We start from the raw sequence: 22,500 nt of genomic DNA, 5'->3' as shown, positions 1-22,500 counted from the left end.
CGTAAATGGATTACATCCAGAAAGTGACAATGTTGATCAAGATGAAATTAGCAGGGAGTTTACGTTCTCATAAATCCAATATTACTAGCCATGTTTCGGACACCGTGGAGAGTTTTGTTTGTGCCAAATATTACTAAACCGGCTTGGCTTTCCATAGTTTCTTTCTTTCTTTTTGTTTGTTTTGGATTGTTTGTTCCCAAATTCCTTGCTAATACTGTTCAATTGTTTTTGTCTTCATGAGCGCGTTGAGCACATTGGGTCTATACAAATGCTTAGATATGAAGTAATACTTAAATGAATTAGAAACAGACAATGAATTTACCTTCTTGTGAGCCCGATATTACTGGCCACGTATCGGACTCCATGAAGAGTTGTGTTTGTGGCAAATATGACCAAACCGGCTTTCCATCGTTTCTTATTTTTGGTATCCTCTGTTCCCAGTTTCCTTTCTGATGCTGTTCTTTTGTTCTTGTCTTCATGGACTCCGAAGGGTTGGAGCACCATGATGGTACAAGTACGGATAGTAACGGAACGCGCCGGAAGTCTGATCACTGAGTTTTGGAATGTTTCTATACGGTGAAACCAAGAAAAATATAGTTAGAAACAGTTATGAAGAAAAATCAATATAACCTGCTTCAAAAAAGAGAACAAAATACCAAACACGGAAAGTTTTGGGCTCAAAACGCTTCCTCAACCAATGCTGATTCCAACCCAGGAAATTCCGATCCGAAAACGAGTGTCTGTATCGGGAGCTGGAGTCGTATTTCTACCAATTTTTCGTGTTTTTAGGCTGGACTACATGACCTTCTAGATTAGAAGAAAAATTCTTACTTTAGAAAAAGTGTAAATTGCACTTTCAAATAATTTTTTATCTGCCGAAGAGGGCTTTTAGCCCAAAACGCTTTGAAAATGACATCCAATTCTTAAAGATAAATCAAAAAGTCGACTCCAAGTTACTACAATTATTGTTAAAGTGTGGACTAGAGGCAGCTGAGATAGATAAATAGGAATTGAATCTTGAATGAAGGAATGTAAAAGGAAAACAACCAAACTGTTCATATATCAAAATTAAAAAAAAAAACAAACAAAAATTCCCTTTATTCATCCCCAAGGGGAAATTTTTCATTAGGGTCTATTCCAAGGGAAGACTGGAATAACCCAGGCGTCAGCCGCAGAGCAGCACCGCAAAGTGAGCTAGGGCGAGATGACTTGCTCAAGGACACACAACGAAGCGGGTGATTGAACTCGGTAACTTTCGGGTAGGAAGCAAAGACCGTACGCTGCAGGTCTGACATCCTAATCCGCTTATGGGTCTAGTTTAACATTGTCTTAAAGGACAATATTTTGTGTCATTACAACAATGAGCCCATAATAAATTGAATGATCAGACCTGCAAATAGGTGCACGTTGAAAGTAACCAAGACCTTCCAAAAGGTGTTATAATTTTAACCTATTAAAAATCAAAGGTAAAATATTTTATGAATCTTTTTGATTTATGTGGCGTTACGTTTAATAAAATGAAAAAAAATGACTCTATAAATATCTCATGTGAAATAACAATCGAAATACATTTTGTAAGATTCTGTCAATAACTCTTGAAATCGTTAAGGTTGATGATCCAGACATCATTCATTGTTATATGCGACGTGCACACATATTCACGTCTGACATTCGAATCCGATTGTGGGCCTAGTTTAACATTCTTGTAATGAACAATATTTTGAGTAATGTTTTGAGATTGAGCCCATAAGGAATTGGGTTATCAGACCTGAAAAATAGTGCACGTCGATAAAATGTGAAATACTTACGTCAAGAATATTACACTGTCTTACTTAGACTGATAAAAAAGACAGGTTTTTCTATTTCACATTTTAGACCAAATTTATTTACTTCATAAATTCATTGCAATATTAAAATGACTCTCAAGTTGTGACAAGTATCTAACAAAAATTAATATTACATAGTTTGGAAATAGAACAATATTATACCAAACGGCAAACGTTTCGGGCCCAAATCCGTCTTCAGCCAATAACAAAAACAACAAATTATCAATAAATCATCTAAAATGAAACCAGATGCAAGGAAATGTTTTGGTGTTTTTTTGTGGTCGCTATTATAATCCTGTTTGTTCTATGTTTTTAGAGTCCACAGCTTCTAGAAGGTGGTTGATGGGGTTTGAACCGGCGACCTTATTGGTACGACAACTACGCCTGGCCGATGAGAGCGTGACTCTACCGTATGAGCTATCCATGAAACCAAAAAAATTCGTATCAAACTCAGGTCATTCATTACTAGATCCCTCTCTCACCGACTACTGGAGGTAGCGGGTACAACACATACACAACCACAGCGAAGTTAGAAGGCCAGCAGTTAAGCTTAATAGCCAAATTCTCAATACAAACATATAACATAGAAACAATTGAGACATTGAGTATGCTTCGCTAATATGGGGTGAGTTTTTAATTCAGAAAAGTGAAAAGTGTCTTCTGGCACTTTTCTATTCACTTCATCTCTTGTTGTTACCAACATAAGTGCCTGCTCCACTATAGAAGCTTCGTACTATCACCCCACCTTGTAATGCAGTCTTAAACCCTGGACACCAAAGAGGTCGCGGGTTTAATGCTCTTTTTTTTGACGAGCTTGGGATAATTTTATTATAATACATTTTTGTGTGTTGCCAAATTGTAAAACAAGGTGAGCGATTTGACCTTTCGTATGTATTGATTGTATGAATGTTTAACAAAATTATAATGCCTGTTACAGGTAACTATTGGCGTCTGATTACGTATAATTACTAGATGTTCATCCACAATCTGTGTTTTCAAAAAGCCAAGTCTTAGTTGCCTACTAGAAACATAAATTATGCAATTGCTTATCGAGCGCCTCACCCGTATAGTTATCAAATAATATCTAAACAACCGTTCTAACTCGGATAACTACAGTCATCACGTGACAAATGTCTGCTATTATTAACAGACACCAGAATGTGTAATTATTTCGATTATAACATTGAAGAAGGAAGATTTCTGGGCTGGTTTATAAAACCTGTCATTTATCACAAGATCTCGATGTCGTATTATTATTATGAAATTAAAACTCTAAATCAATACCAACCACAAAATGCCTGTGTTTGTGTTAAATGTCTCCGAGATTACTTATTATTCGTAGTGCATTGTGACACGATTAATGATAATTTACCTACAAATAATAATAGCATATTTCCTTTACCAATAATTATATTGTAAAAAAAGTAACGGAAACCTAATTCCTTTAATCAAACAAATTCCATGATGTGCTTGTTGTGTGTAGTAATTATACACTTTTTGATATGCCCTCTGATCGATTCAAGCACTCTGAACACTCCCTTGTGATAGGGAAGAGCGCCCGACAAATATTATTATTATCATTATTATTATTATTATTATTATTATTATTATTATTATTATTATTATTATTATTATTATTATTATTATTAGTAGTAGTAGTAGTAGTAGTAGTAGTAGTAGTAGTAGTAGTTGTAGTAGTAGTAGTAGTAGTAGTAGTAGTAGTAGTAGTAGTAGTAGTAGTAGTAGTAGTAGTAGTAGTAGTAGTAGTAGTATTGAACGTGTTCTTTACTAAGTCTAAAATCAGTACCCTATCATTATGATATAAATTACTGAATATTCCTTTTCATATACAACCCAGATATTGATAATTACAGACGCTGAGTTTAAATAATCAGCGACTGGTGTTCTTTTTGTTGTACATAATTTCATGTTAGGTAAAGTTTCTTTTAAATTTATAGTTCATGACCGATGTTTCAAGATTACACATTAAAGCAACCATTTAATTAGTAGGCAAGGTATATTTGGAAATAATGAATGCCTTTACTTTTTGAACTATATATTTTGTAACACCAGCTAGATTAAAAAAATATAACTACTTATTATGCAATCGTTATTAAAACATTATTTACACGTCGCAAATATAATTATGCGTGCCGTATATTTAAAACTGTTCAATATATTTTCAAGCTGATCGAGAAAAATATTGAGGGAATTGTACAAAATATTTTTTATCTTTATTTTTATTTCAACCCCAAATATATATTATTATTCTTGGCGAAAAAAAAAAATGAAAATTTTAAATGGAAAATTATATGATAAAAATTGGTATTCTAATGTCATGAGTTCGTGTTGACATTGAAGATAATCTCCACTCACATAGTTAGATTTTTAGATTTTTGATTTTAAAAAATTGAAACAAATTAGTTGTTTCTTCTCTTAACCGACAGCATAACCATAAAGAATCATTATTACCGCTTATTTTCATGTACTTGTTGAATGTAAAACGTTTAAAACATCATTTAACGTTTAGAATTTTATACAAACGGGCCATTCCATGTTAAGTATTTTATCTTTACCTCCCAGCAATATTCGGTATCTGTTTTAATCTTTTAAAAGATTACGTTTGGTTATTTTACTCTAGACGGTAAAGTATTCGATATGAGTCCTTGGAAAATGTTCTTGACTCACGTTCTCCATACGGCAAGCGGTAAAATGTCTATTATAATGTAACTAGTATGGTGACTACTACCATGTCTGATAACACCACCACAATTACTACTACTACTACTACTACTACTACTACTACTACTACTACTACTACTACTACTACCACTACCACTACTACTACTACTACTACCACTACTACTACTACTACTACTACTACTACTACTACTACTACTACTACTACTACTACCACTACTACTACTACTACTGCTACTACTACTACTACTACTACTACTACTACCACTACCACTACTATTACTACTACTACCACTACTACTACTACTACTACTACCACTACTACTACTACTACTACCACTACTACTACACACCTACTACTATACTACTACTACTACTACTACTACTACTACTACTACTACCACTACTACTACTACTACTACTACTACTACTACCACTACATACTACTACTACTACTACTACTACTACTCTACTACTACCACTACTACTACTACTACTACTACCAACTACTACTACTACTACTGCTACTACTACTACTACTACTACTACTACCACTACCACTACTACTACTACCACTACACTACTACTACTACTACTACCACTACTACTACTACTACTACTACCACTACTATACCACTACTACTACTACTACTGCTATACTACTACTACTACTACTACTACTACTACATACTACTACTACTACTGCTACTACTACTATACCTACTACCACTACTACCACTACTACTACTACTACTACTACTACTACTACTACTACTACTATTATTACTAATACAACAACAACAACAACAACAACAACAACAACTACTACTACTACTACTTGTGCGACTTTGTTATGTCACTCGATTTCGGTCTGGAAGGTCCAGTGTTCAAGTCCTGCTCCCTTTGGCGCATAGCTGAGTCCTTGGAAAATGCTCTTAATTTATATTTTTACAATCTCTCACCGTACTCAGGTGTAAAACGAGAACTTGGCCGTTATTAGCGTTGTCTTTCTCGAGAATACGATTTATAATATCGCATAACAGGTGTCATGTGTCGTTCTACATGTTAAGTGTTGTTGTTGGCTTGGGCCCCTTGAAAAGAGCCGTGCTCACGTTTAATAAATATTCAAGATTTTATTTTACTTCTTCTGCTGCTCCTTCTAGATTATTCCATTTTTGATCCAAATATACAATCTATTTCTCTTATGTGGAAGTGTGGTAATATGATATGACAAGGCTTTCAACTGTGTGGCTATGTGGTCTATTGTATGACACTCGCTTTCGGATCGGAAGGTCCTTGGGTCGAACCTCGCTTGGCGCATAGTTGAGTCCTTGGAAAAGGCTCTTAACTCAAATTCTCTCACCGTACTAAGTTATAAAATGAGCACATGGCCATTAACAGCGTTGTCTCTGTCCTAAAAGATTGTAATTTCGCCTAACAGGCGTCATGTCCTGTCCTACATGTTAAGTGTTGCTGTTGGCCAGGGACCCTTTGTAAAACGCTTTGACCACGTTTAGTGAATCTTGCTCTTCATAAAAGTTCATTCTTTTAAAAAAAAATTAACTTGTAGCTCTCTGGTTCGAATTATATTGTGATCGACACAAACTTGATCCTAAAGAAAGCTCTGGACAAAAACCTTCTCACAGTACACACGTGTAGAATCTCTATCTTTTCGGCAACGACAAACTTGGCGGTAAGCACAATTGCAAGATGGGGGGGGGGGGGGTACCGATAGCTAGGTTGGTAGAACACTCACTTCACACCCGATAGCTAGGTTGGTAGAACACTCACTTCACACCCGATAGCTCAGTTGGTAGAACACTCACTTCACACCAGATAGCTAGGTTGGTAGAACACTCACTTCACACCCGATAGCTAGGTTGGTAGAACACTCACTTCACACCCGATAGCTCAGTTGGTAGAACACTCACTTCACACCCGATAGCTCAGTTGGTAGAACACTCACTTCACACCCGATAGCTAGGTTGGTAGAACACTCACTTCACACCCGATAGCTAGGTTGGTAGAACACTCACTTCACACCCGATAGCTCAGTTGGTAGAACACTCACTTCACACCCGATAGCTAGGTTGGTAGAACACTCACTTCACACCCGATAGCTAGGTTGGTAGAACACTCACTTCACACCCGATAGCTAGGTTGGTAGAACACTCACTTCACACCCGATAGCTCAGTTGGTAGAGAACAATCACTTCACACCCGATAGCTAGGTTGGTAGAAACACTCACTTCACACCCGATAGCTCAGTTGGTAGAACACTCACTTCACACCCGATAGCTCAGTTGGTAGAACACTCACTTCACACCCGATAGCTCAGTTGGTAGAACACTCACTTCACACCCGATAGCTAAGTTGGTAGAACACTCATTTCACACCCGATAGCTCAGTTGGTAGAACACTCACTTCACACCCGATAGCTCAGTTGGTAGAACACTCACTTCACACCCGATATCTCAGTTGGTAGAACACTCACTTTACACCCGATAGCTCAGTTGGTAGAACATCATTCACCGATGCTCAGTTGGTAGACATCACTTCACACCGATAGCTAGGTTGGTAGAAAACACTCACTTCACACACCGATAGCTAGGTTGGTAGAACACTCACTTCACACCCGATAGCTCAGTTGGTAGAACATTCACTTCACACCCGATAGCTAGGTTGGTAGAACACTCACTTCACACCCGATAGCTCAGTTGGTAGAACACTCACTTCACACCCGATAGCTAGGTTGGTAGAACACTCACTTCACACCCGATAGCTCAGTTGGTAGAACACTCACTTCACACACGATAGCTAGGTTGGTAGAACACTCACTTCACACCCGATAGCTCAGTTGGTAGAACACTCCCTTCACACCCGATAGCTAGGTTGGTAGGACACTCACTTCACACCCGATAGCTCAGTTGGTAGAACACTCAGTTCACACCCGATAGATAGGTTGGTAGAACACTCACTTCACACCCGATAGCTCAGTTGGTAGAACACTCACTTCACACCCGATAGCTAGGTTGGTAGAACACTCACTTCACACCCGATAGCTCAGTTGGTAGAACACTCACTTCACACCCGATAGCTCAGTTGGTAGAACACTCACTTCACACCCGATAGCTCAGTTGGTAGAACACTCAGTTCACACCCGATAGATAGGTTGGTAGAACACTCACTTCACACCCGATAGCTCAGTGTAGACATCACTACACCGATAGCTGTGTAGACACTCATTCACACCCGATAGTCAGTTGGTAGAACACTCACTTCACACCGATAGCTCAGTTGGTAGAACACTCACTTCCACACCGATAGCTAGGTTGGTAGAACACTCACTTCACACCCGATAGCAGGTTGGTAGAACACTCACTTCACACCGATAGCTCAGTTGGTAGAACACTCACTTCACACCCGATAGCTCAGTTGGTAGAACACTCACTTTACACCCGATAGCTCAGTTGGTAGAACACTAACTTCACAACATAGCTCAGTTGGTAGAACACTCACTTCACACCCGATAGCTAGGTTGGTAGAACACTCCTTCACACCCGATAGCTCAGTTGGTAGAACACTCACTTCACACCCGATAGCTAGGTTGGTAGAACACTCACTTCACACCCGATAGCTCAGTTGGTAGAACACTCACTTCACACCGATAGCTAGGTTGGTAGAACACTCCCTTCACACCCGATAGCTCAGTTGGTAGAACACTCACTTCACACCCGATAGCTAGGTTGGTAGAACACTCACTTCACACCCGATAGCTCAGTTGGTAGAACACTCACTTCACACCCAATAGCTCAGTTGGTAGAACACTCACTTCACACCCGATAGCTAGTTTTGTAGAACACTCACTTCACACCCGATAGCTCAGTTGGTAGAACACTCACTTCACACCCGATAGCTAGGTTGGTAGAACACTCACTTCACACCCGATAGCTCAGTTGGTAGAACACTCACTTCACACCCGATAGCTCAGTTGGTAGAACACTCACTTCACACCCGATAGCTCAGTTGGTAGAACACTCGCTTCACACCCGATAGCTAGGTTGGTAGAACACTCACTTCACACCCGATAGCTCAGTTGGTAGAACACTCCCTTCACACCCGATAGCTCAGTTGGTAGAACACTCACTTTACACCCGATAGCTCAGTTGGTAGAACACTAACTTCACATACAATAGCTCAGTTGGTAGAACACTCACTTCACACCCGATAGCTAGGTTGGTAGAACACTCCCTTCACACCCGATAGCTCAGTTGGTAGAACACTCACTTCACACCCGATAGCTAGGTTGGTAGAACACTCACTTCACACCCGATAGCTCAGTTGGTAGAACACTCACTTCACACCCGATAGCTAGTTTGGTAGAACACTCACTTCACACCCGATAGCTCAGTTGGTAGAACACTCACTTCACACCCGATAGCTAGGTTGGTAGAACACTCACTTCACACCCGATAGCTCAGTTGGTAGAACACTCACTTCACACCCGATAGCTCAGTTGGTAGAACACTCACTTCACACCCGATTGCTAGTTTGGTAGAACACTCACTTCACACCCGATAGCTCAGTTGGTAGAACACTCACTTCACACCCGATAGCTCAGTTGGTAGAACACTCACTTCACACCCGATAGCTCAGTTGGTAGAACACTCACTTTACACCCGATAGCTCAGTTGGTAGAACACTCACTTCACATACAATAGCTCAGTTGGTAGAACACTCACTTCACACCCGATAGCTAGGTTGGTAGAACACTCCCTTCACACCCGATAGCTCAGTTGGTAGAACACTCACTTCACACCCGATAGCTAGGTTGGTAGAACACTCACTTCACACCCGATAGCTCAGTTGGTAGAACACTCACTTCACACCCAATAGCTCAGTTGGTAGAACACTCACTTCACACCCGATAGCTAGTTTTGTAGAACACTCACTTCACACCCGATAGCTCAGTTGGTAGAACACTCACTTCACACCCGATAGCTAGGTTGGTAGAACACTCACTTCACACCCAATAGCTTAGTTGGTAGAACGCTCACTTCACACCCGATAGCTCAGTTGGTAGAACATTCACTTCACACCCGATAGCTAAGTTGGTAGAACACTCACTTCACACGCAAAGAGGACCGATATCGATCATTAGTCAAGATTATTTTTTCTGACCCAACTTTCCAGCCAGCTGTAATTGGTTATCTGGGTTGTTTGATCGGGCGGAAAGTACTTTTCGATAGACTGGCGTCCAAATGTTAGCAAGCAATTGCTATTGTCCGTTTCACGTTATAGAAACCGGGATAAACTCCGGCTCCATGGACCTTATGGTTTTGAAGGACCACTGCCACTAGGGGTAAAAAATACCTTACCTTACCGGAGTTCCGTCTCTCTACAGAGGTTGAATGCCATGGAACACACAATTCTTCACGCTCAAGGGCCATGCCATTACCGAGCAGTCCTTGGTTTGCCTTGTATATTTCTGCCTGCTACTTTCCCCTCTAGCACTGATTTGTTAATGGTGTTGTGTCTCAGAACGTGTCCAGCACAGTTCATGTGTAAGAAAAAGATCTGAAAACGTGTATAAACAAAAGCCAGAAAAAGCAAACAGAAAAATGCAAGATAAAAGCCATTCTGAACAAAAAATATCAGAATTTTTGGCATGTTTTTTCTTTCTTGTATTCTTCCTGCTTTGTCTGGCTTTGTTTTATATACTTTTATTTTCATATCTTTATCAGATCAATAACAGCGTTGTATCAATCAGTGTCTCACTTGCATCGTCTTTTGTCTTACAAGACAATTAGGTGTGGCTTTGTCTTGGGACCATTGTCAAGAATTTTGCGTAAATTTAGTGGATATTACTTCATATGGAAACTCGTTTTGTAGAGAATTTATGTTATTGATGCTATACGTTTAGGTAAAACACTCACGACCTAAGCCAGCCGGATGTTACATAACAACACACAAAACTAGGTGTAACCTTGGACGTTTATAGTTTGATTAATATAATTTATTGTAATTTAATTTATTTACCAAAATGGCTGTCTAAAAAAACAATAACAAAGAGATGAGTGATGTCAATTTCGTTCCTTCTATTGTATCTTTTATTTCTGTTACTACAACTGTTGTTGTTATCATCTCATCGATTTACAGACTATTTCAATAGGAAGACCACTTAAGGTCCTTGACTGCATCCTATGAGTAAATTCAAGTCTCATGGGGCATGTCAAAGACATATGTTGTCCTTCTGAACGACGCCAAAAGACAGACTTCTAATTATATCTGAAATCAAATGCTGTATAAAGTAATTGACAATTCCAAGGGGCATCTGAACGAATTATGTTGTCCTTCTGAACGCCAAAAGACAAACATCTAATTGAAAAGTGGTTTTCCAAAACCCCCTCACTTAGTTTTTCCCAATTTGAGATATTGAGGATTATTTTCCACAATATTTCTCATTCGGTCTATTATTTCATAATATGTAAACTTCAAATTCACACAAATCTAGGGAAATTATTGTGCCAATTGATTCGTAAAATAAAATTACCATTTCAATTTATCTCTTGGCCGGAAAATCTCAAAAAGTAGAAAAAATTGACTTAACGAGTTTTGGAAACCCAGCCTTCAATTGTATCTGAAATCAAATGCTTTATAAAATAAATTAAAATCTCATGGGGCATATCAAAGGCATACGCCGCCCTTCCCAACGTCAAAAGACAGACTTCGAATGGAGTGTGAAATCAAATGCTTCACACATTCATTAACGATATTACAGTCGTTTTTCACCATTTTGTAGATATATTGACAAACCTAGGATTCACAAGTTGAAAGTAAAATCAATGTTAAAATGTTATTGTTATTTCCGTGTGTCATCAACACTTTACAAAAATTTCAAAATTGCCACAATGGCATTCAAATGCTGCAATGATGATCATTGGCTTCGTGCATTGTACACAACTGGTAGACCACTTCAATGCAAAAATGAACAACTGATAAATGTTCCAATATATAACATATTCACAGCTGAAAAATCATTCTCTGTCGATGCCCAATAAGTATGGAACAAATTAAATAATGAAATCAAAGACGTCACCAGAGCTAAGTAATTTTAGGAAACTTTTGAAAACATTACTATACAAGCAGGCTTTTGAGTAGTAATAATATTTGCTTTTTGTTCTACCAATCGTCTTTGTATATACAGCGCCCTAGAGCAGTTTGTAGATTCTGCGATAAAAATGAAATATTACATATTAAATAAATAGAATATCAATATTAGTCTTGGGTAAGTTCAGTCTATGATTTCACAATTTTTGATAATTAAAATTATCTACTTATAAAATTCTGCCATGGAATTCCCCCAGAAAGAGGAGAATAAAAGGAAGACCACGGTCAACCTGGAAAAGAGACCTTTTGGTATAGCTGGAGAGGTCTGGGATGCGCTGGCAGAAGATGGAAAGACTGACCAACGACAGAATAAGAGGATGGAAAAGGTTCATCAGTGGTCCATGGCCACTGTGGGTTTAGGACTGAGTATAAATACTTATAAAAATGATGTCATTCAATTTTGAAAAAAAGTAGTCCTTTAGAGCCACAAGGCCCATAGATCCGGAGTTTCTATAGCGTGAAACGGAAAAGATCAATTGTTTGCTACCCTTTGATTGTATAGGACGCCAGTCTATCGTCAAGTACTTTCCGCCATTTCTAATAGACTCATCTCCCCAATCAGTATTGGCTGGAAAGGGGGTCAGAAACGTCATTCACTACTGTGGCTTATTTTGTGGCTCTGTGATCTGGTAGTATAGCACCTGCTTTGGGCTTGTTGTTCCTGGGTTCAAATCTCACTGCTCAAAGATGAGTCCTTGGAAAAGGCTCTTTACTCATATTGTCTCACCATACCCAGGTGTAAAACGAAGGACTGGCTGGGAACAGCGTTGTCTCTGTCGGGGAAAAAAAATGCTAGTATTAAAAGTATATTAATTTTGAAATAATGTTTACTTAGCTATCGTCATCGTTTTCCTTCCTCTCCTTAGTCTTTTCCTCCTTCTCGCCATCATTCCTTTTATTATGTTTTATTTCATCACACTCATTCTCATATTCCTCTTCCCTCTACTCACCAATCTCATTCCTGGACTTAGATAAAAGCATCGCTTTTAAAAAAAAACAGACAACAGGAAACGGCTATGTTGTTATCTAAGTCCAGAGTATATCTCGCCAATGAACGCTTTCCCAATGGATCCCCTACCTTGTCGTTGGTGAGGTGCTTGAGGCAAATCGGGGGGCACAGTAGTAATTCCAGTTGACCATCAATAGACCAGCCGAGATGACGGGTCTATAAGCGGGCGCCTTGAACCGTGGCCTTCGTAAAGTTATGGCCTGATACTGACCAAAAAATGAGGTCAAAATGCCAGTCTTTTGCCACAAAAGAAAACAAATCGTGAGTTGCATTCAATAGTTCAACCAATGAAATAACTTGTTTCCATGAGCTCTACTAACGACAACTCACAAAGCGGTGCAAAAAACAAATAATGACGTCAAATTGCCAGTCCTTTTGGATTTCAGTATCAGGCTATAACATAACGATGGCTACGCTTGAACGGCCCGCCCTGATATGTGACGTCAGGAGATCCAACCGTAGCCATCGTTAACATATAGCCTGACACTAGAACCCACTAGGACTTATAGTTTGACGACATTTTTAGGTGTTTTTTTTTTGCAGTGAGATGTCGTTAGTAGAGCTCAGGGAAACAAGTGATCCCATTGGTTGATCTGTTGAAAACAATCAAAATCTGTTTTCATTTGTGGCCAAAGACTTGTATCTTGACGTCATTTTTTGGTCAGTGGTAGGATATAAGTCAACGATGGCTACGATCCAACCCAGTGTTCGAATGGCCTCGGCCATCTTGACAATCTGACGTCACAAGTTATCATTGTAAGGAGAAAAAATGAGTGGATCAGGTACTTATCTTGATAATAACACGGTGAATGACGTCAATTGTAGAGCGTCTCTCTCGTGGCCAGGCGGTGGTGCCGTAACAGTGGAGTCTATATTGTCTTCTGGAACTTTTCTACTCACTTCATTTCTTGTTATTTTTATCATTGTAAGCTCGATATCATTACGCGTTTTTAATGTATGTAGAGGATTAGAATGATGCTTTTTTAAAATAACAACCAAAAACTGAGTGTTTTATAGCAAAAGAATAGACTAGATGGAAAAGCGCTTTAAAGTGTCGAGAAAACCAAAGTATTGTAAACGAAATATTAAATTTGTCCATACGTCTCGTCATTGAAAGGAGTGATTCAATTTTGTTTTTGTTTTGCACCACTTTATCAGGTTTTCTGTGAGGAAATGTTGAAAGCTGTATAATAATAATAATAATAATAATAATAATAATAATAATAATAATAATAATAATAATAATAATAATAATAATAATAATAATTGGTTTTTATCCGTTTAACTCCAAGCCCTTACTCATTACTATTCATTATTAAGGTCGTTCGCGTCGAAATGTCACAAAAACGATCTTTATCACAGCTTATATTTATTTAAACAATATTAATTGTCATAAATCAAGCTTTTGTCAAATACGTATTTCTCCTATTGATCCGTAGCCTACTGTCGAATTTGTGGAATTGTTCACATTGTTGGGCCAAAGATCCCAAAGTGCAATTCCGTCTTAATCGACAGTGCTAAATAAGAGAAAGAATAACTCACCAAACTGCTGTTCTATGAAAAAACACTTATTTTTCATTTTAGTTTTAAAAATTTGACTATTTGGTTCTTTTTGGCACCAAACTTTTTCTTAGTAATACAAATGCTAGATTTTGTAATGACGTATAGTTATAAAGATCCCCTCTAGCTTTGACCAAATTAACAGTTATTCAGAGGAGTTAGACCCATGGGGCCTGATGATACCAAATTCTATAGCATGACAAGGAAAATAGAAATTGCTTGTTATCATTTGTATTGGGCGCTGGTCTATCGCAAAGTACTTTCCACATGATCTAACAAACTCGGCTACCCAATCACTGGTCTGGTGGACAGAGGGGTCATAAAAATAAAATCTCGACTTGCACTTATTTGCAGGTCTGATAACCTAATTCCTTATGGGCTCATTGTTGTAAAGGAAATCTCAAAGAATGACGCAAAATATTATCCATTACAACAATGTTAAAGTAGGCCCGTAAGTGCGTTCGGATGTCAGGCCTGCATATATGTATACGTTGGACGTGGGTTAAATTCAATGTGTTTAGATAGGGATTCTAATTTGAGAACTTCATAATTTATTGGTCAAAGGGAGTAGGGCTATTTATCATTTCACATTATCTCTACAAGATCTAGATGGTCCTTGTTGTGTAAGGAGTGTGGCTCAGTCGTACGGTCTTTGCTTCTTACCCGAAAGGTACTGAGATCAATCACCCGCCGCTGCGCTGTGTGGCCTTGGGCAAGTCACCTCACCCTAGCTCACTTTGCGGCGCTGCTCCGCGGCTGACGCCTGGGTTATTCCAGTTTTCCCTTGGAATAGGCCCTACAGACCAATTTCCCCTTGGGGACGAATAAAGGGAATTTTATTTTATTTTTATTTATATAAATATTAGAATTCTTAGCACACAAGAGACTCAATAAAGATGTAACGAAAAGAGTGAATAAAGGCGGATGCAAAGTAAATAACAACACTGACAAAACAAAACGATGAATTGACTTTTAGTCATTGGTAGGTTACTATAAAAATATAATTCATTGGGGTGGAATGAGAAACAAAACTGTTTGTTTTGTAATTTTTCACTTTGTAGGAGCTTTTATTTACTTTTTATTCCCGGCATCAAAAAGCAAGTATATTTTTGGTTCCATTACCTATCTTCTAATGGGGGCGATCTATATTTATCTTTTCGTTCAACCATGTCATCAATCATGTGATTTGTTGATGTCCAGCGATTGGATATTTCTTCAGAAACGTAAACACGCAGCTTTGTTTATTAAAGTTGTAAACATACCCATGTGTCAAGCTGAACAAAATGACCAATCGTGATTTTAGATATTTCAGAAACTGTGAACACTTTTCACTATGTGAGTCATTTTGAGCACATTTTCCAATATGACCAATGACCTCGAGCACACGGATAGGTAATATAGATCGTGCCCATTGATCTTAAGTGACGTGTACAGAAATTTAAACCATCATCATCATATTTAAAGTTGATGGGAATGTTTTGATTCACGTTTTGAGGATTTTATCCATGAGCTATTCTGTTATTTTTGATGCATTATCTGAATCAGAGATGTGCAATCAACACAGCATTCGTGTTAAATAAGTGTGTCACTTCAATAATCAGTAGTACCCTGGCATCCAGGAGACAGTTTCAGCGATCTGTTATAATAATATATGAACATCACCGACTAGTGGGTGATGGTAGAGATACGTCATCTGCACATTGTTTACTACAGGCGTCCAAACTTGAGTTTTGTAATTGATTTCCAGTAAAATGTTTGTTGGATTTCTTGTTGGTTTTTGTCATTCCGCAAAGCACGGGCCTTAGAAAGACGTGAAGACACAATTCCACCATCTCGTACAGGGTCAGAACGCTGGCCCCGATGAATAGGCCCATCGATCCTCCAATGTCACCTGATGAATTTTTTAAAAGGTAAAATTAGGAACAACTTACTTTACTCAACACTTAACAAATTATATTCTGATAGATATTTTATATCTATAACAAATTAATTGAATTCAACCTCATAGTAACTTATTACATAAATTCAATGTATGGTAAAGTACATTTCGATATTAGTCGAAAAATGATAATAGTTGTGTAAGTCCTTGTAGTTAGAGACAGAGAAAAAAAGTAAGTATACGTATTGTTTTGTTATTCTTGTGCGGCTATGTGGTCTTGAGGTATGCCACTCGCTTTCGGATCGGAAGGTCATGGGTTCGAGTCTCGCTCGGTGCATAGTTGAGTTCTTGGAAAAGACTCTTTACTCACATTATCTCACTGTACTCTGGTGTAAAATGAGTAACTGACCGTTACAGCGTTGTTTCTTTTGGGAAAAAATTGTAATCTCGCCAAACAAGCTTCATGTCTTGTTCTATATGTTACGCGTTGCTATTGGTCAGGGACCCTGTGTAAAGCGCTTTGAGCACGTTTAGTGGATATTGCGCTTTATAAACTCCTCAAAAGATATGGCATGAGCATAAATGAAAAATAATAGTGTGAAGCTATGTCTTTCTCGCTCTGGGTTTTTCATTACTTTTTCAACATTCTAAGTTTGGATAAAGCCATAAAGTCATTACATCATGACTCGATTTAAAGCGATTCTCTACTCTGGGAGGAAATCCCGATAACTCAGTAGGTGAAGTAGCCTGAAGGGATCGAGTGCGATCGTAGCCATTGTAAACTTATAGCCTGACACTGACTAAAAAATGACGTTAAAAGACAAGTCTTTGGCCGCGAAAGAAAACAAATCGTGAGTTGCATTTATTGTTCAACCAATTGAATCATTTGTTTCCTTGAGCACTAACAACAACTCACTAGACGGTGCACAGACCTAAAAAATGACGTCAAAGTATAAGTCCTGGTGGGTTCTAGTGTCAGGCTATAAATTAACGATGGCTACGCTACGGCTCTAGTGTCAGGCTATAAGTTAACGATGGCTACGGTTCTAGTGTCAGGCTATAAGTTAACGATGGCTACGGCTCATTCTCGCGAGGACGAGAGACGCATGCGCACAACCAACATGACGTTCTCTCTCTAATAGCTTTTCCGCCGGTGACGTCACAGACTATGGGTGACGTCCAATCAAGGGACGCTACTCTTCTGCTAATCTCATTCCCTATAGATAAGCATCAAACAGGATATCTGATGTCAACAGGAATCACCCATGTTGTCTAAGTGAGAAAATTGGGGGTTGATAATTCAGCCCAAGGAAAAAAAACAAACAGAAAGTGCTTGAATCGGGGCTCGAACCCGAGACCTTCCGGGTCAAAGTGCAATGCATTGATCACTCGGCCACTTCGTCCAGGATAGAGAGAGAGAGAGAGAGAGAGAGAGGGGGGGGGGGAGGCAGAAAAAAAATCTCGACTACACACGTAATCGATCTCGGTTCCTTTTCGTGTGAAGCGAACGCCCTACCGACTGAACAATCGAAGCCCTCGTGCGAAGAGAACGCCCTACCGACTGAACAATCGAAGCCCTCGTGTGAAGCGAACGCCCTACCGACTGACCAATCGAAGCCCTCGTGTGAAGAGAACGCCCTACCGACTGAACAATCGAAGCCCTCGTGTGAAGCGAACGCCCTACCGACTGAACAATCGAAGCCCTCGTGTGAAGAGAACGCCCTACCGACTGAACAATCGAAGCCCTCGTGTGAAGCGAACGCCCTACCGACTGAACAATCGAAGCCCTCGTGTGAAGAGAACGCCCTACCGACTGAACAATCGAAGCCCTCGTGTGAAGCGAACGCCCTACCGACTGACAATCTAAGCCCTCGTGTGAAGCGAACGCCCTACCGACTGAACAATCGAAGCCCTCGTGTGAAGCGAACGCCCTACCGACTAAACAATCGAAGCCCTCGTGTGAAGCGAACGCCCTACCGACTGAACAATCGAAGCCCTCGTGTGAAGCGAACGCCCTACCGACTGAACAATCGAAGCCCTCGTGTGAAGAGAACGCCCTACCGACTGAACAATCGAAGCCCTCGTGTGAAGCGAACGCCCTACCGACTGACCAATCTAAGCCCTCGTGTGAAGCGAACGCCCTACCGACTGAACAATCGAAGCCCTCGTGTGAAGCGAACGCCCTACCGACTGAACAATCGAAGCCCTCGTGTGAAGCGAACGCCCTACCGACTGAACAATCGAAGCCCTCGTGTGAAGCGAACGCCCTACCGACTGAACAATCGAAGCCCTCGTGTGAAGCGAACGCCCTACCGACTGAACAATCGAAGCCCTCGTGTGAAGCGAACGCCCTACCGACTGAACAATCGAAGCCCTCGTGTGAAGCGAACGCCCTACCGACTGAACAATCGAAGCCCTCGTGTGAAGCGAACGCCCTACCGACTGAACAATCGAAGCCCTCGTGTGAAGCGAACGCCCTACCGATGAACAATCGAAGCCCTCGTGTGAAGAGAACGCCCTACCGATTGAACAATCGAAGCCCTCGTGTGAAGCGAACGCCCTACCGACTGAACAATCGAAGCCCTTGTGTGAAGCGAACGCCCTACCGACTGAACAGTCGAAGCCCTCGTGTGAAGCGAACGCCCTACCGACTGAACAATCGAAGCCCTCGTGTGAAGCGAACGCCCTACCGACTGAACAATCGAAGCCCTCGTGTGAAGCGAACGCCCTACCGACTGAACAATCGAAGCCCTTGTGTGAAGCGAACGCCCTACCGACTGAACAGTCGAAGCCCTCGTGTGAAGCGAACGCCCTACCGACTGAACAATCGAAGCCCTCGTGTGAAGCGAACGCCCTACCGACTGAACAATCGAAGCGCTCGTGTGAAGCGAACGCCCTACCGACTGAACAATCGAAGCCCTCATTTCACTTACAAATCAAGGCAAATATGTCATAGGCAGGCTGTTGTGTGATTTGTTCATAGCTCTTCTCTCTGTAGAATACGTCTAATTGGAGGAAATTGTCCCTGAGAAATAATAATAATAATGATAATAATAATAATAATAATAATAATAATAATAATAATAATAATAATAATAATAATAATAATAATAATAATAATAATAATAATAATAATAATGATAATAATAATAATAATAATAAATGGCATTTGTTCACGCTTTCCGTGAACCAAATATCTCAAACACTTTACAATCTTGAGCTCTTATATATAGCAATACCCACTAAAATGCTCAAAACGCTTTACAATTAGTCCCAAACCAACAGCACCACCACCACCACCACCATCATCATCACCATCATTTACACGTAACAGGTAGGACAAGACATGGCGACTATAAAGTGATATTACAATTATTGACAATACTTACTTTATGAACTTTGAATCCATGAGATTCTGCTCTTTATACAAGGTCATGTGTTCTATAAGTTTATTTATGTTGTTGAAAAAGCGAGTGTCAGTGTTCTTCACAATGAACCTGGGATCGTACAAATCACGAATACTGATATAGTTAGTCTCCACCTCTTTGCTAACGTCATCATATGTCCTTTGCCATTCTGTCAAGTTTTTGAATTCATAAAACTCCACCATGTTTTCGTCTTCGAGAATCACATCCCAAATTTCATTGGTCGAACGAAGCAGAGCTGACCAACCATCGTAGACATCTTGACCACGTGATCGCAATTCCTGGAAAAATAGCTTTAAGTCGTTAATTCCCACGTGAATATCTTCCGAGGCCAGTTCCTTTGCCGCCTGTTGTTTTGTGACCTTTTCCAAATCTGATATATTTGTCCGTGGAGTCCATGCCTTGTTTTATTCGTCTTAATATTGAATTGTTGAGGTCGACCAAGTTACTTAATATCACGTTTATTGAATCCATCATACTTTGGAAATTGGCTTCAAAGGACCTCCAACGCCTTTCAAAATCTTCTATTTTTGATTTCATGAATCTCCCCGGATAATCGATGGCCTCTTTATAAAATTCGCTTCGAGAGTGATAAAACCATCTTGCTCTACTGAAAAACATCACATTTGCCATATGTAACTCCGTTTCATTCAACGTATTGTTTACATAACTATTGTTGGCTATAGCTGAATACCGTCTCAAATAGTGTTGTACAGTGCGGATATCTTGCCGGACGCGGACACTGTGCGTGCGTGAATAACGCGTTCGAAATAACGAGTCATTCAACAACTTTTTAGGCGTCATGTAAACATTCCCAGCCCTCGGTTCTGTTAAATACTGGTAATTGAAGATAGGTGTCCCGTTAAGGTAGGCGTTATAAAGCTGTGTAAGGTTCTCGTGTGTTTTTTCGCAGAGATTTAACCGGCCATTGATCATATTCATAGTTTCTAAATATAGATTTAGTCTCAGGTCGTCATTTAAGGTTAAATTACTCGGTGGATGAACCATTTGGTGAATGCGGATCTCCACCTGATATCCCAGCTCTTGAAATCCTAGTAGAGCTGCAAAAATCGTTCTTTCTTCCATAGCCTGTCTCGCTCTGATGAAGTTTTTGTTGACATGGTATTCTTGCCAACGAAGATAATGCAATTTCTTTCCCCATGTCGATTTGACATCGTCAAAAATGGCCCGCAATGCTTCCTTTTGGGCTGAAAAGCGTGAAAGCCCCACCGAGATCATAACGTTTTCCACTTCCTGAAAACTGTCTCTGGCAGTCAGGACAAGGCTAAGCAGCTTGTTGAACTTGATGGGGTTCATCCTAGATGTTGTTTCTCTGGAAAACAATATGAAGATATAGATAGTATGTCATTGGAACTAATTGAAAGATATTCAAAACCCCGTCCCTTACGTTCGGCCAGTGATTCCACCAAATCTAGATGTTTCTCGAATACGGAAAAATTCTGGAATGAGATTCTTTTCTCATTTCGGACCTTCTGTCCTTACCACAGAGCATTCGTGAAAAAGAATCTTTGTACGTGAATGAAATCAACCTCTCTCTGATCATTGTTATTGTTTTCAAACCGACAAATAGTTTTCTGTATTGGTTCTATTGATAAAGCGGTAGATCAGTGGGTATTTTACTTAGACATATACCATCGATAGTAAAACCTGTTTCGCTTGCTATATGTTTACCAATCACTTCCATTATTTACATTATTACGACTGTCCGAGAGGTGTGGTTATCGAAGTGTCGTAGATAGTAATATTATGCGCTTGTCTAAGAATCTCACAACATTGCCATCCCGAAAAATAACACATAAAACTATGTGTAACCTTGAACGTCTATAGTCTGGTTAATACTATTTAGTGAGAATTACTCATAAACGCAGATGGCAAAAAAATAAAAAAAACAATAACAAAGATTCGAGTGACGTCAGCTTCGTTCTATCTTTAGTTTGCAAAGGAGAAGAGACAGATAAGTCCATATTTTATCCTTGGGAGAAATTCTGTATGCGTCCATCACTTTCATCTAGTAAATATACGTAGTAGCTCACCCTAAATTATAGTTGTTTTTCACCTAAATAAAGAAATTGGTTTATGGTAGGTTTCAGGTTAACCAGAAAATTTTACTTCTAAAATTAAGATTTTATTTTTCATTTTGTTCCGATAGTGACGCTCAGGGAATCGCTGGTGCCATTAGTAAGTAACTAAGATGGCCACATAATTTCGCAGAAAATATAAAACAATAAAAAAAAGTTTTCGTCGTCTTCTGAGCCTTAAGACAGGTCAAATTCTTTCATTCTTTGGATAAATAAAACTAGACGTGATCATAAAAAAGTAGCCCTTCAGAGCCATTAGGCCAATGGAGCCGGATGGGGTTATCCCGGACAATAGCAATTGCATGCTACCCTTTGAATAGGACCCTAGTCTATCGCAAAATACTTTCCGCCGGATCTTACAGACCCAGCTACCCAATAACTGCTGGGTCGACAAGGGGGGGGGGGGTTGAAAAAAATCTCGTCTGCACCCGGGGTCGATCTCGGTCCCTTTGATTGTGAAGCGAGTGCTCTACCAACTGAGCTATAGGGGGTCCCCGACATGAGCATACGGGGATAAGAATAAAGCGAGTAAATGACTCATATGAGGGGTGAACACAAAACAAACAACGTTTCGTCCCTGGGCCTTCGTCACTAGACAAACAACCAAACACTAAATGGGAGCGATCTTTATTAATTCTTTCGTCCAACCAAGTCATCAATCACGTGATTTGTTGCTGTCCAACGATTGGATATGTCTTCAGAGATGTAAACACGCTGCTTTGTTTATGAAAGTTGTAAACATACCCATGTGTCAAGCTGAACAAAATGACCAATCGTGATGTTAGATATTTAAAAAACTGTGAATACTTTTCACTACGTGGGCCACTTTGAG

The 22,500-nt window shown here is 39.7% G+C and overlaps 2 protein-coding genes and 1 long non-coding RNA gene across 8 annotated transcripts in view; 1 reads left to right on the top strand and 2 right to left on the bottom strand.

The window, feature by feature from the left end:
- The window catches only part of LOC144970035 (uncharacterized), a 16,417-nt gene extending 13,790 nt beyond the window's left edge, over positions 1-2,627 (bottom strand). The window contains exons 1-2 of the mRNA XM_078909221.1: positions 2,572-2,627; positions 323-569 (exon numbers count right to left, since the gene is read on the bottom strand). Of these exons, the coding sequence (XP_078765347.1) occupies positions 323-504 (182 nt within the window). The 5' untranslated portion in view covers positions 505-569; positions 2,572-2,627. The remainder of the gene's footprint in view (positions 1-322; positions 570-2,571) is intronic.
- Positions 2,628-4,447: 1,820 nt separating this feature from the next.
- The window catches only part of LOC144970034 (uncharacterized), a 19,636-nt gene continuing 1,583 nt past the window's right edge, over positions 4,448-22,500 (top strand). The window contains exons 1-2 of the long non-coding RNA XR_013644897.1: positions 4,448-4,533; positions 11,894-12,046. This is a non-coding gene — a long non-coding RNA (uncharacterized LOC144970034). The remainder of the gene's footprint in view (positions 4,534-11,893; positions 12,047-22,500) is intronic.
- The window catches only part of LOC144970033 (uncharacterized), a 34,733-nt gene continuing 27,532 nt past the window's right edge, over positions 15,300-22,500 (bottom strand). For all 6 annotated transcript variants that reach the window (XM_078909214.1, XM_078909220.1, XM_078909215.1 and 3 more), the window contains exons 10-12: positions 19,534-20,902; positions 19,078-19,169; positions 15,300-16,156 (exon numbers count right to left, since the gene is read on the bottom strand). In XM_078909214.1, the coding sequence (XP_078765340.1) occupies positions 19,873-20,902 (1,030 nt within the window). In that variant the 3' untranslated portion in view covers positions 15,300-16,156; positions 19,078-19,169; positions 19,534-19,872. The remainder of the gene's footprint in view (positions 16,157-19,077; positions 19,170-19,533; positions 20,903-22,500) is intronic.

The sequence above is a fragment of the Berghia stephanieae genome, chromosome 4 (genome assembly GCF_034508935.2).
Source record: "Berghia stephanieae isolate SIO BIC M18660-M18661 chromosome 4, UCSD_Bste_1.3, whole genome shotgun sequence".
NCBI classification, from domain to species: Eukaryota; Metazoa; Mollusca; class Gastropoda; order Nudibranchia; family Aeolidiidae; genus Berghia; species Berghia stephanieae.
This window is presented reverse-complemented; position numbering and strand designations above follow the sequence as displayed.